This window comes from Diabrotica virgifera, chromosome 2 (genome assembly GCF_917563875.1).
Source record: "Diabrotica virgifera virgifera chromosome 2, PGI_DIABVI_V3a".
Taxonomy (NCBI): domain Eukaryota; kingdom Metazoa; phylum Arthropoda; class Insecta; order Coleoptera; family Chrysomelidae; genus Diabrotica; species Diabrotica virgifera.
In genome coordinates this window covers 179137587-179151315 of record NC_065444.1, presented here as the reverse complement: position 1 = coordinate 179151315, position 13729 = coordinate 179137587, and the positions used below count along the sequence as shown (strand labels likewise).

General features: G+C 30.2%; 1 protein-coding gene across 4 annotated transcripts in view; it reads right to left on the bottom strand.

The window, feature by feature from the left end:
• LOC114337262 (nose resistant to fluoxetine protein 6-like) overlaps positions 1-13729 on the bottom strand; it is a 202714-nt gene that overhangs the window by 11277 nt on the left and 177708 nt on the right. For all 4 annotated transcript variants that reach the window (XM_050642947.1, XM_050642951.1, XM_050642949.1 and 1 more), the window contains one exon: positions 3726-3868. In XM_050642947.1, coding sequence (XP_050498904.1) covers positions 3726-3868 — 143 coding nt within the window. The remainder of the gene's footprint in view (positions 1-3725; positions 3869-13729) is intronic.

Genomic DNA, 13729 nt, shown 5'->3' with positions numbered 1-13729 from the left:
CAATATTTTTTATTTATTGTCAAAATTTTCATAAATTTGCTAATTTTCTGTATATTGTATACAGGGTGAGTCAAAATGCGAGTACATTATTTTCTCAGTAATTTTAAATGAAACACCCTGTATTTTATATCACTATCTAAAAGTATCATTACCGTACTTTAATTTTTATAAAACATTCCCTATGTCTAAATTTATTAGTTTTCGAGTTATTTTCATTTTTCAGAGCAAATTATTAATTACTGGTCTAAAAGTTTCCAAATTTTGAGTAAGCCATGACTGGATTGTCTAAAACTGACAATTTACGATCACTGATTATGGTAGTGGAGCAAAGTATGCTAAATATGTCACTCGAGCGCTGTGGGGACCTATTGGGTTGTGATTATTAGGTACTAAAACCAAAAAAAGTTTAGTAAAATTTTCCATTTAAGTGGGACTTGCCATTTTTTAACTCAATTTTCCAACAATCGTTATTTCCGATTGTAGCGCCATCTATTTATAATTCGGAAAAATGTTTCGAATATAAGTTGCTTATTTTTACGTAGAGAATCCAAATTTGTAATTAAAATTTGGGGCACCTCTTTAGGATTTTTAAGTAACCCCCCACCCCACCTTCGTGGGGGGTCGTGTTTGGTACCATTCGAAAGATTTTTTGGAAATATAGAATAAGTGTATTTTGCAGCTTTTCAATCTGATGTTTATTTGGCGAAATATCGCGGCATTTGTATTTAAAATTTTTAATTTAGCCCCCACTCCTCTCCGTGGGGGATCATGTTTGGTATCATTCGATAGATTTTTGAAAAATATTAAACATGCAGTTATTAGTTTTTCGATTTGAGCTTAATTTCGCGAAATATTCTCTTTTTTTTTAATTTTGACTCACCCATTTCCTTACGCCCCGCTCAAATCGTCAGATTTTTGAAATATATACTCTTTTGCATGTACTTAACTTACCTTATCTTAATCTGACAATTTCGAGTATTTTTAGGGATAGATTTTTTCCGGGTCCCCCTTAACGAACTCTCTTGTGTTTAGAGCCAATATATGGTAGAGGTACATCTGCAGGGTACCAGGTTTCTCCCCATATGATAATCTGACGCGCTCGGATAACTGCAAAAATCCCCGCTTGGGCTCCCCTACCATTACCATTCTGGTAATAAATGTAACAATGTAGCAAATAAAGAAAGAAATATAATTTATTAGTAATAAATTTTACAAAAAAAAAACACAACCACTACATACTTACAAAATTTTTGAAACAATTAAAAACTAATTTTGTGTGTAAGTTTAAGAAACAGGTAAGAAAAATAATTTGTTAGTTATAAATTTTGCAAAAAAAAAACATACACAAAACAAACATTTTGTTAAAACAAATAAAAACTACTTTTGTATGTAAATGTACCAATGTAACAAAAAATAATTAATCAGTAAAAAAATTTACAAAAAAGACATGAACACAAAACACAACATTTTTGGAAAAAATTAAAATATTTTAAATATGTATGTAATTACAAAGTTTTTCAAAATGACCGCCTAACACATTATATGCACGCCTAAAAACGGTCATTGAATAAGTTACTTACACTTACACTACGAAGCATTTGTAAATTAACACTTCGAAATACACTTTGCATTTTATTTTTCATCTCATCTCTTGCTGTTGGAGGCATTTTATAAACTTCATTCCTAAAGTAACCCCGAAAAACATCAGTCCAGTTTATTAAATTCTGGTGATCTGGGTAGCCACGTTAATGGTCCATTGAAAAATGAAAATATCTCGAAAACTAATAAATTTAGACATAAGGAATGTTGTATACGTACTAATTAAAACATGATAATGGTACTTTTCAATACTGATACAAAAAACAGGGTATCCCATTTAAATTTTACTAAGAAAATAATGTACTTGAGTCTTAACTCACCCTGTATTAGATATAAAAAAAATTAGCAATATTAATCATTTTTAAAAATTTTGACAATAAATAAAAAATATGGCATCAATAAACCATTGCCGTTGTGCTATATATTTATAAAGTGAGTTGAACTTGTTACGATTTTCATATAAAATTGGTTATAACTTTGTAAATACCCTGTATAACATACCCAACCTTTATATTTTTGTGATGAAGTTAACAGGATCTATAAGGATGAAAACTCGTTATAATTTATTGAAGGGTGTAAAATGTACACAATACTCCCCTCTTCAATTTGTCGTGGTCAATCACATCGCGATAAATCGCAGCAACATATCGCAGCGTCTAAACAACGTTTCAATCATCAACAAATCGCAGCAACTCGTCATCACGATAATTTGCTGTGACTTATCGCTGTGTCTAAACGACGCTTTATGGTCATGGAGACCAAAGGATGGTATCCTAGCCTAGAGCATGGTATCGTACTTTTCATATTCGTGAATTTTCGGATTTAAAATAATGTATTTATTTTACCTGGCGATCGAAACTATATTATCGATCGCTATGTAAAATAAATGCATTATTTTAATTGCGAGAATTCACGAATTTGAAGTGTACGATACCATGCTCTAGGCTAGGATACCATCCTTTGGACTCCGTAGTGAACGCAACCTTAGAATAATAATATTAAATTCAACATGCCACGAGGAAAGAGTTTCAGAACCTTACTAATAAATATCATAAAGTTTTAAGATTGGAGTAATGGTTGTAAACTGTGTTTGTGCCTATGACCCTAAGTAGTAAAGGCACGCTGATAGCAAATAAAAAAAAAAGAATGTGTGTGTACTTTGTACGCACGTAAGAAGTTATACTTCTATTATAATATAATTTCAACGAAATAAATATACCTACTTAACAGTTACAATACAAAAAATTAACAATAATTACCAAAAATGAACCAAAACTTAACAATGCCAAATATTAAAAAAAAAAAGAAAAAATTATGAATCGTCCGGGATTTGAACCCGCAATCTCGCGATTTTTTGATCTCTGGTCCAATTCTCTACCCATAAGGCCATCAAGCCGCATGCTACTTACCTTTCAGATATACATAATTATACATCACGGTGACAAGTGAAATATAAAAATAGATGTTTTATTATTTTACGCCCAAGGAAGACAAATCCAAAGACACAAAATTATAATAAAAAACCTTTTAAACCACCTTTTTCAAATTGCGCAAGTTGTATTATTAATATTAATGTTAATAAATGAAATATAAATATTTTGACGTTTCACAATTTGACAATTCACTTTTAACTGCAGTGCCTTAAAAATTTTAAAGCACTAGTGTCTTAAAGTAGCATTTTTAACGCTCCTATGGAGTCCTAAAAATTGCATTTTTAACACGTTTGTAGAAAAATTTATTTAAAAACACTAATATATTCTTTCTACACCTTTTCTGGACTGATATATACATAAATTAAAACATTTTGAAGTATAACTTCAAAAATATAATATGAAAGCTATTTAAAAAGGCAGTATACCTATTAACTAACCTTTGTTTGTTGTTTCTCTTCCCACAAATTTTAAAACGCAACAACCATACATAACCAAACCGTCAACCGTCCAAACCACAGCTGCGCTACAGCTGCCATATTGGATAATTTTTGACATGTCATTTGAACATCCAATCAGAACAAAGTTATAATGCGCATGCGCCCGGATCGTAGGTTTTAACATACAAAAATTCACCCTCATATCGCGCGTAAAGAAGTATAACTTTAAAAAAGTTAAAAGTTTTAAAATACTTACAATCTGTATTTCTGAAATATATGCAGGAGTTCTTGCTGTTGCTTGTCTGGACAAAATTATTGTACAATGTACCAGATAAACACTATAAGACAATCTTCCCAGAATATACATTGGGGGCCATTTTAATACCTGTTCGGTAATTCCTAAAAATGAAATTGTTTCTGAATCGTTATTTGTTAATAAATAAAGAAATGTATCTCATAGCGCGTTTCGCAGTGACTTTGCAGTAGGAGAAACATAGGCCTATGTAAATAATATGGAAGCTTAGAGCTCAGTATTGCCGGTTACATTATTAATAATTAATTAATAGATTATACGAAAGGTACTATTTCTTCTGGGGCATCCGCTTCTGCGGCAGACGCCCCAGAAGAAATTATAGAAGAATTTTACAGTGACCTTACTAATATTGTCAAAAGAATTCGGAAAAACGAAATACTACTAAAGCAAGAATCATATTATCATGCCCGCACCGTTCCGGCACGTAGCGTAGTTTCCGAACAGTGTTGCCAATGGCATTTCTCTAGATTATCCGATAATCGCTCGAAAAATATCCGATTTGTCACGAAAAGGTACGCTAGGTCAAAAATGATTCTGTTATTAAAATGAATGTTGCCAATGTTATTCTTTTAGTCCCCTTAACAACTAACAAATAACAAAATCCATTGTTCGTACGCCAATCAGTTGATTGTAATCAATTATCATTATGATAATTACCATAATTGATTTATTAATTAATTATTAATTATCAATTAACGTAACAATTATTAAGATAATTGATTTATTAATCTAATCTCATAATTGTAATCAATTATGTTTTCAGCAACCCAATCAAAGTTGACATTGACAGTAATTAAATATTTGATAATGATCAGTTGATTCCATTTCTGATTAGCGTTCGAACAACCGCAACCGGCCCTTTAATCTACTTTCTCTATTTCAAAGTTTAAAAATTTTCGTTTATAGATGAAAATCTCGTATCCTAGCTGATTATTTCCTAATTCATGTATGTAAATACTATTTACTTACTATTATTATATTATTCGTATTTAGTATTATCGTAAGTGTTAAATTCTAAATAAATAAATAAATCTAAATATTTCATTATTTGGATCGTTATATTAATTTATTATAATTATTTTATTAAAACATAATAACTACCTAAAACTAGGTACTGGAAAAATAAATAATAAATAAATCAATACAAAATAAACTACAGCTACATTAATAGCATAGGCGCAAAATTTCTGGTCAATGCTTTCAAAATGCATTATTTTTTCGAGTCCTGAGACAGCTAATAAATATTATTTAAAAATTTAAACGCAGAATGAAAGATTACATTATTACCGAAGGCCGAAAGTCTCTGAAGACTTTTATAATTTTTATTCTAATATGTTACAGGGGTAAAAGGAAAAGAGAATATTGAGTGTGATTTTTAATTTCAAATATCTCATTCAAAAGAAACATTTTGTTTATTCTAAGGGACTTTCAGCCCTCTATAATAATGTAATCTTTCATTCTGCGTTCAAATTTTTCAAAAATATTGATTAGTTTTCTCAGGATTCGAAAAAAATGAATAAGATTAAAGATTATTGGTCCGAAATTTTGCGCCTACGCTCTTTTAACAACTAAAGATTTATTACAACTAAAACAATAGAAATGTATTTGACAGTCTTGTAGTTATTAAGGTATCCAAGTTATTATCCATAATACCTGTGATACGTTCAACGTTAATGCCCGACTAAATAATTTTTATAGGCAAAAAAATTGAAGGATTTTTGAGTTAATTAGTAGATATCTAGATATTACTAGTTTCAAATAAGTAGATTTTTCTACAACCACTATTCCAAATGCATTTTTCTGCACAATTTTATGTTAACAAGCTTAATATTTTCTCACAGAATAACTGACAGTAGTGTGCAGTAAAGTGACGTTTCTGTGCCGGAAAGTTGTTTTCATACTACCATTACATTCCTCAAAAAATCATAAATATAATTATATTAATAACATTAGCTTCTAATAACACAAAAATGTACTGGGTGATTCATTAAAACTAAAAATCATGGACTATGCTAGACTTTCGTGTCGCACCCTGTATATTTAAATCTATGTTTATAAAGCGCCCATTTGACTTTAAAAGTTAACGAGTCACAGCATTTTTTAATAATTTTCCAAAATAAGTACACAAACAATTTTATTCCATAAGTAGTTTCCATACTTTCTAATTTTCTAATTTCAAAATTTCACCCTGTATTATTGTTAATTATATTTCGTTAAAATTGGTTGTTAAGCTGCTTTTAAAAATATAAAAATATATAGGGTGTTCCAATAAAAATAAATCATATGGACTCTGCCAGGCTTGCGTCAATCACCCTGTAGATTTAAATTTATATTTAAAAAATGTACATTTATATATATTAAAATCGACGGGTCAGCGCTTTTTATAATTCTTTAAAACAAGGACACAAATAATTTTATTTCATAAGTGCCTTTCACACTGTATAACGGTTTTTGAAATTTGAATTGGATTAGTATGCCTTAAGTGGATGCACTTGTGCATTTAAATTCTAAACAAAAGAATCGGCACATGTCCCTTTTGCCAAAAGATGAAAAGTATCGGATGTCACTAACATTCATCCAGTATAGGCTATTTATAAAAATTTGGGTGGAACCAAACAAAATTAATGTGTTGTTGGTGTTGGGAATATATGGATGAGAAAGTTTTAGTCGATGGTAGATACACTGAAAAATATCCGCAAATATCCGATTTATTTAAAGGTACGAAGAAGATACGACAACTTTCCAAAAGGTACGCAAATCGGATAATTATCAGCCGATTGGCAACACTGTTTCCGAAAAACTTGATTTTAAAAAGAGTTGTCTGATACTATACGCTCCGGACAGTATGAACTGTTCATATTTAAAACCATTAAAATCAATATTTTTCGGAAACGAAACGCTACGTGCTGAAAGACAAACACCTTTTATGATCTTCCTCCAAGACGATTGTATACGTGGAAATCTCCTTAGGATACTCCAGATCACACAGTAAGAAATCAAATAGACTATATCCTTGTCAACAAACGATTTAGAAACTCTATAACATCTGTAAAAACGTAACCGGGATCCGACATAAAATCGGATTACAATCCACTTGTCGCCAAAATTAAACTTAGTTTAAAGAAAATTCAAAGACCAAAAATTCGGAAATACGATATTAATCAACTGAAAAATAAATCAGTAAAAGAAAAGGTACAAAAATGCCTAAAAGAATAAACGTGTGTCCATACAGAAATAGATAGCACAGAGTTAGAACTAGAAAAGATACACAAAGTAAGTCAAGAAATATCAGAAAAATACTTAAGACCTGAAAGAACAAAGAAAAAAGAATGGATGACAGAGGAGATTCTATGTATGATGGAAGACAGAAGAAGAGCTAAAGATAATAACAATAACTACAACCAAATAAATAACGAAATTAAAACGGCTATTAAAATAGCAAAAGAAAATTGGTTAAGCTCGAAATGTACAAAGATAGAGTTATTACAACAAAAACATGATTCGTTTAACCTCCATAAAAGATCAAAGAAGCTGCAGGCTTATATAAACACAAGAACACTGGATTTCTGACAGATAATCAGGGAAACATAATATTGGAAATAGAACAGAAAAGGGATATTTGGAATAAATACGTGGAAAAAACTTTTTAAGATATACGAAGTAACACTGGCATCACAACAAACACCAATTGCGAACCTCCACTTACAGTTGAAGAAGTAACGTATGCCATCAAAAGTACCAAAGATGGTAAAGCAGTAGGCCCTGATCATTTTCATTCCGAATTCTTAAAACTTATGGACTACGATGGCATAAAATGGTTGACAAATATATTTAACAATATATTACACCAGTTAATAGGGAAAAAATCATCGATTTCACGTAAAAATGTTAAGCAGGGTTTTGAAGGTTTTAAGCGATAGATGAGGTATAAATGATGATAATTCCGTGAAGACATACAGCTAATTTTTCTTCCTTTTTTTTTTAAACAGTTACAAAAAATGAAAAACTAAGTTTTTTGACTATAAAACGTTTCTTGTCCATTTTAGAGAAAAATGTTTTAAATAAATATTGTAGACCTTAAAAAGTTCTTCAATTTGGTGGGACACATATTGAAATATATAATCAATTGACCGAGATAATTGTAAGAAACTCTCATTTTTGCACTAATTTTTAAATATTAATTACTGTATTTTTTGTACAACGATACTTAATTTAACTACTTTAAATTATGCCAATTAATGAGTTATTTCAGTGTGATAAATTTAAACCAGATCGACCAAATAGTTTATAAGTTATTCAATTTGTTTTTCCCAGATAGCAATTGTTTAAACAACTGTTCTTGCCCTAACAGTGACTCTAGAGATATTTTACAAATCGCAATAGATTATTTGAGACTTTAATTTTAAGATGTATTGAAAATGGTTTAAGATTTTATTAAAATTGTTGTTAAAAAAACCGTCTGAAGAAGACCCTACTTTTTAGGTTATAAACAATTAGAATAACTTTGGCAGTTTTTACGTTACACGCTCGTATGTAGGCTCACTGAAAAGCTGGTGAAAAAATACACATTAAAATAACAAAATGGATTTTATATGACTAATAGAAATCAAGTTAGAATTTTTTTTCAATAAATCATATTTCCATTGTTTATAAACATTAAGAGCTGAAAATTGAATAAGTTGTTTAAGAAAGTCTATATTTTATGACCCACTTCATAGATTGCATATGCAGTAAAAAAATAAAAAGTCATGACTCGTTAAACTGATGGTACTCGTGAAACACCGCCAACAAATGTGAAGGTGAGAATAACTTCGTTTTATTTTTTAGAATGGAATCCCAATTTGAAACATGTTGAAAAAATTTGCAATATAATTGCTATTACTTGCTTTAATTTTACAATAATTTCTCGTAAGAATTACTTATATTTTACTAATTAAAGTATATTATTTATATAAATATACAATAATAATTAGCTCAGGCTCAGAAATTAAATTGGTTGAAAACACGATCTTATCCATAAAATAAAAAATATTTTTAGCAGTTAGTAAAGCAATTGATTCAACTTTTATGTGCAGAGCTCAACAAATCAGGGTACCGAACTAAATTAGCAGATGAAGATGCAGACGTATTAACAGTGCAGACAGCTCTTCACGAATATACATATGAAACTAACAAGACCATTGTAATAATTGGTAATGATACTGATATACTCATAAGATTGACGTAACTTTCTGCTCCGGACAATGACGTATATTTTGAAAAAAAAAGGCGACAAAGGAAAATCTATCTATTATAGTTTTAAACATTCTCATCTAAGAAAATACGTTGGGTTCTTATATATTTTTACTGGGTGTGATACAAATTTTTTTTTAATCAAGGAAAATTAAAATTATTAACTGCATCGTCAGAAATTGTAGATTTGATAAATATTTTTTATGACGAGAATGCTAACAAGGAGGACATCATGAAAAACGGATGTGATATCATTGTTGCTTTGTATTCTGCTGCAATTGATGTTACGTATAAAAAAAATATAATAACATATTGTCATTAAATGAGTTACGCTTTCTACAATTTATAAAAAATACAGGGAAAAAATCTTTTAAATTGGAAAATTTTTCCCCAACAGAAGGTGCAGGTTACCAGTATGTACTTCGCGTTTATCATCAATTACAACACTGGTTAGGTAAATAATTGGATGCTACCCAATATGGATGAAAAAAAACTGATACGGGTTTTGAACCTATTTACACCTTAGGTTGTTTGATTCCTGAAGATATATTAAAACAAATTACATGTAAATGTTCAACGGGTTGAAAAAGTAAAAGATGTGGCTGTAAAAATATGGTATAAACTGTACGGATCTTTGTACAAACTCTGCAGTGGAAGAAGAGGAGAAAAAATGTAATCGCGCTGCAGTGGTTCTTGACGATGTCGAGTCAGACTTTGTAGAGGATGAACTGTAACTTGCCGAGAAGCGATTTAGAAGTTATAGACGTTCACTAGAATAATCAAATTAAAATTCATAAACAATGTTTTATATTTTTTATTTTTATAATTAATTATATGAATTTCTTAATATATATATATATATATATATATATATATATATATATATATATATATATATATATATATATATATATATATATATATATATATATATATATATATATATGAATTAAACGAAAAGATTTCTCTGATATACAGAAGAAATCTTTTCCGTAGCGGGCGCGAAAATGTAAATTTCAAAGTCTTCATAAAAGACGATGAACGACAAAAGACACCTCTTTGTGTCACAGATTTGTCTACAAAGCCACGTTATTCGCTACACATTCGTCAATAACGGAGAAAAACCGTGATATGAAAAACCCATAAAAGACGATGAACGACAAAAGACACCTCTTTGTGTCACAGATTTGTCTACAAAGCCACGTTATTCGCTACACATTCGTCAATAACGGAGAAAAACCGTGATATGAAAAACCTTTCATATCACGGTTTTTCTCCGTTATTGACGAATGTGTAGCGAATAACGTGGCTTTGTAGACAAATCTGTGACACAAAGAGGTGTCTTTTGTCGTTCATCGTCTTTTATGAAGACTTTGAAATTTACATTTTCGCGTCCGCTACGGAAAAGATTTCTTCTGTATATCAGAGAAATCTTTTCGTTTAATTCATATAGATGTCGTACCAAGTGTACTGAAGTCTGGTTATTTTATTATTACCAGAAAGGCCAGAAGCATTTTCTTACACCTCGACCATCCACCTAGATGTTCCTGACGAGAGCTTGACATGAGCTCGAAACACGTCGTGTAGAATATCGGTGGTGGTCGAAGTGAAATAAAATGCAATCGCCGTTTCCTTTCATATCACGGTTTTTCTCCGTTATTGACGAATGTGTAGCGAATAACGTGGCTTTGTAGACAAATCTGTGACACAAAGAGGTGTCTTTTGTCGTTCATCGTCTTGTACGAAAACTTTGAAATTTACATTTTCGCGTCCGCTACGGAAAAGATTTCTTCTGTATATCAGAGAAATCTTTTCGTTTAATTCATATAGATGTCGTACCAAGTGTACTGAAGTCTGGTTATTTTATTATTACCAGAAAGGCCAAAAGCATTTTCTTACACCTCGACCATCCACCTAGATGTTCCTGACGAGAGCTTGACATGAGCTCGAAACACGTCGTGTAGAATATCGGTGGTGGTCGAAGTGAAATAAAATGCAATCGCCGTTTCCTTTCATATATATATATATATATATATATATATATATATATATATATATATATATATATATATATATATATATATATTACTATCAAAACAAATACAATTTTATTCTAATTATTGAACTTAAACATACATCATTAAATAATGCAAACATATTACATATTTGTACTTATTAGATGCCTACCTAAACAAATATTAATGGCTTCATTAAAATAAATAACATTTCATAACAATTCAAAAACAAAATAAAAGAAAAATTAGTTTTTTTTTAAAACCTATTAAGGACTTTTAAATACTTTTTAATTATTTCAAATAAAAAAAAATAAATAATGTATTGTACTAATTTATAATTATTTTATATTTATATAAACAATATACTTTACTTAATAATTTAAAGAATGTTTAAGAAATACTTGTAAAATTCAATAACTGTTATAGTAAATTGAATCAAGTGATTTTCACGAGATTTACCAATTGTGCAAGGTGAAATTTGCACAATTTTTAGTATTTTCTTTAGCTACTCCAGTTAAAAAAGAAGGTTGTGCGTACTATGGAAGGTGATAATACATTGCAGATTTTTTCCAAAAAAGGAAGCGAAGCTTGAACAGTTCCCACCTGCACTTTCGTTGGTGGTGTTTCACGAGTACCAGCAGTTTAACAAGTCATACATTTTTATTATTTCACTGCATATGCAATCTATAAACTGGATCGTAAAATATAGATTTCCATATATACAATATGTTAAATTTTCAGCTCTTAATGTTTATCAACAATGCAAAATTTGATTTATAAAAAAATACTAACTTGATTCCTATTTGTCATATAATAGTATATTACTTTATGAGGCGGAGAAGCATGACTTTTCTTGACGCGCCCGATATTACGCGCCGAACGAAGTGAGGCGCGTAATAGAGGGCAAGTCAAGAAAAGTCGCTTCTTTGCCGAATAAAGTATACTATTTTTTCTTCAAACGTAGCAATTTTCAACCATAAATAGTACAATTCCAACACTTTTAATTGATGGAGGCGGAAATCTAGAATGCCTCAAACGACATGGGGGCTGGAAATCAAGCACGGTTGCCGAAGGATATATAGAGGATTCAATAAGAAATAAGAACGATAATGCTCAAAAAATTTTAAACCCTCATGATTCGCCAACATCGGGAATGATTGCTGAAAGTTGTGCTCGACCATCAGTACCATCAACAATTACCAATGCGTATCAAGAGTCGGGAACATTTTTGCACGGTTTCAATTTTGAAAATGCCTCATTAACTAATTGTACTTTTAATATTACTATAAATAAAAATGATGTTTAATTGTTGTTAATGACATTTGTATTGTTGCTTTGTGACATGTTTCATATTGTTGCCATGACAACATTTTTCCCTCCGCCGTAAAGAAATGGGAAAAAAAACTGCTGCCGGCGGAGACATCAAACTTTGACAGGATCAAGTTAGATAAGTAATGTCATCATTATTTGACGTTTGAAGAAGAAATTATTTTTTCTTTTTTAATATGTATTTCTTCACCAGCTTTTCAGTGAGCCAACATGTAAGCGTGTGACATAAAAACTGTCAAAGTTATTCAAATTGTTTATAACCTAGAAAGTAGGGTCTTTTTCAAACGAGTTTTTTAATAACAATTTAAATAAAATGTTAATTTTTTCTTAATGCATCTTAAAAGTAGATTCTCGAATAATCGATTGCGAAGTTAGGGCAAAAACAGGTGTATAAACAATTGCTCTCTGGGATAAACAAATCGAATAACTTATAAACTATTTGGTCAATCTGGTTGAAATTTAGTGCACTTAAATAAACCATTAAATGGCATAATTTAAAGTAGTTAAATTATATATCGTTATGTAAAAAGTAAAGCTATTAATATTTAAAAATTAGTGCAAAAATGAGAGGTGTTTGCAATTATCTCGGTCAATTGTTTATGTATATTAATATGAGTACTATCAAATTAAAGAACTTTTTAAGATATACAACACTTATTTAAAACATTTTTCTCTAAAATTAACAAGAAACTTTTTATAGTCAAAAAACTGAGTTTTTCATTCTTTGTACCTGTTTAAAAGAAAAGAAGAAGAAAAATTAGTTGTACGTCTTCACGGAATTATCATCAGTTATCTTTCATCTACCGTTTAGCACCTTCAAAACCCTGCTTAACATTTTTTCATGTTTTTTTCCCTATTAACTTGGGTACCTATATATGACACAGGCATAATTCCCCAAAAATGGCTAGAATCAACTTTTATAAATCTTCCAAAAAAACCCAATGCGAAAAAGTGCGAAGACTATATTAGCCATTTACTTAAAACATTTCTAAAGGTCATTCACAAACTAATATAAGTACAAAGTGCGAGGAACAACTAACAAGAACACAATTCGGATTTCGTGATGCTCTGGGAACACGAGAGGCCCTTTTTGCTGTGCAAGTGGTATTTCAGAGATGCAGGGATGTAAATTGTGATATATACGTATGCTTTATAGATTACCAGAAAGCATTTGACAGAGAAAAAACATGACAAATTAATAACTCTAATGCAAGGAATTGGAATTGACAACAAAGATCTAAGAATTATCGGAAACATTTATTACAATCAAACGGCCAAAATCAAAATAGAAGACCAGCTAACTGATAAAATTGCAATAGAACGAGGAGTACGACAGGGCTGTATTTTATCTCCACTACTATTCAATATTTA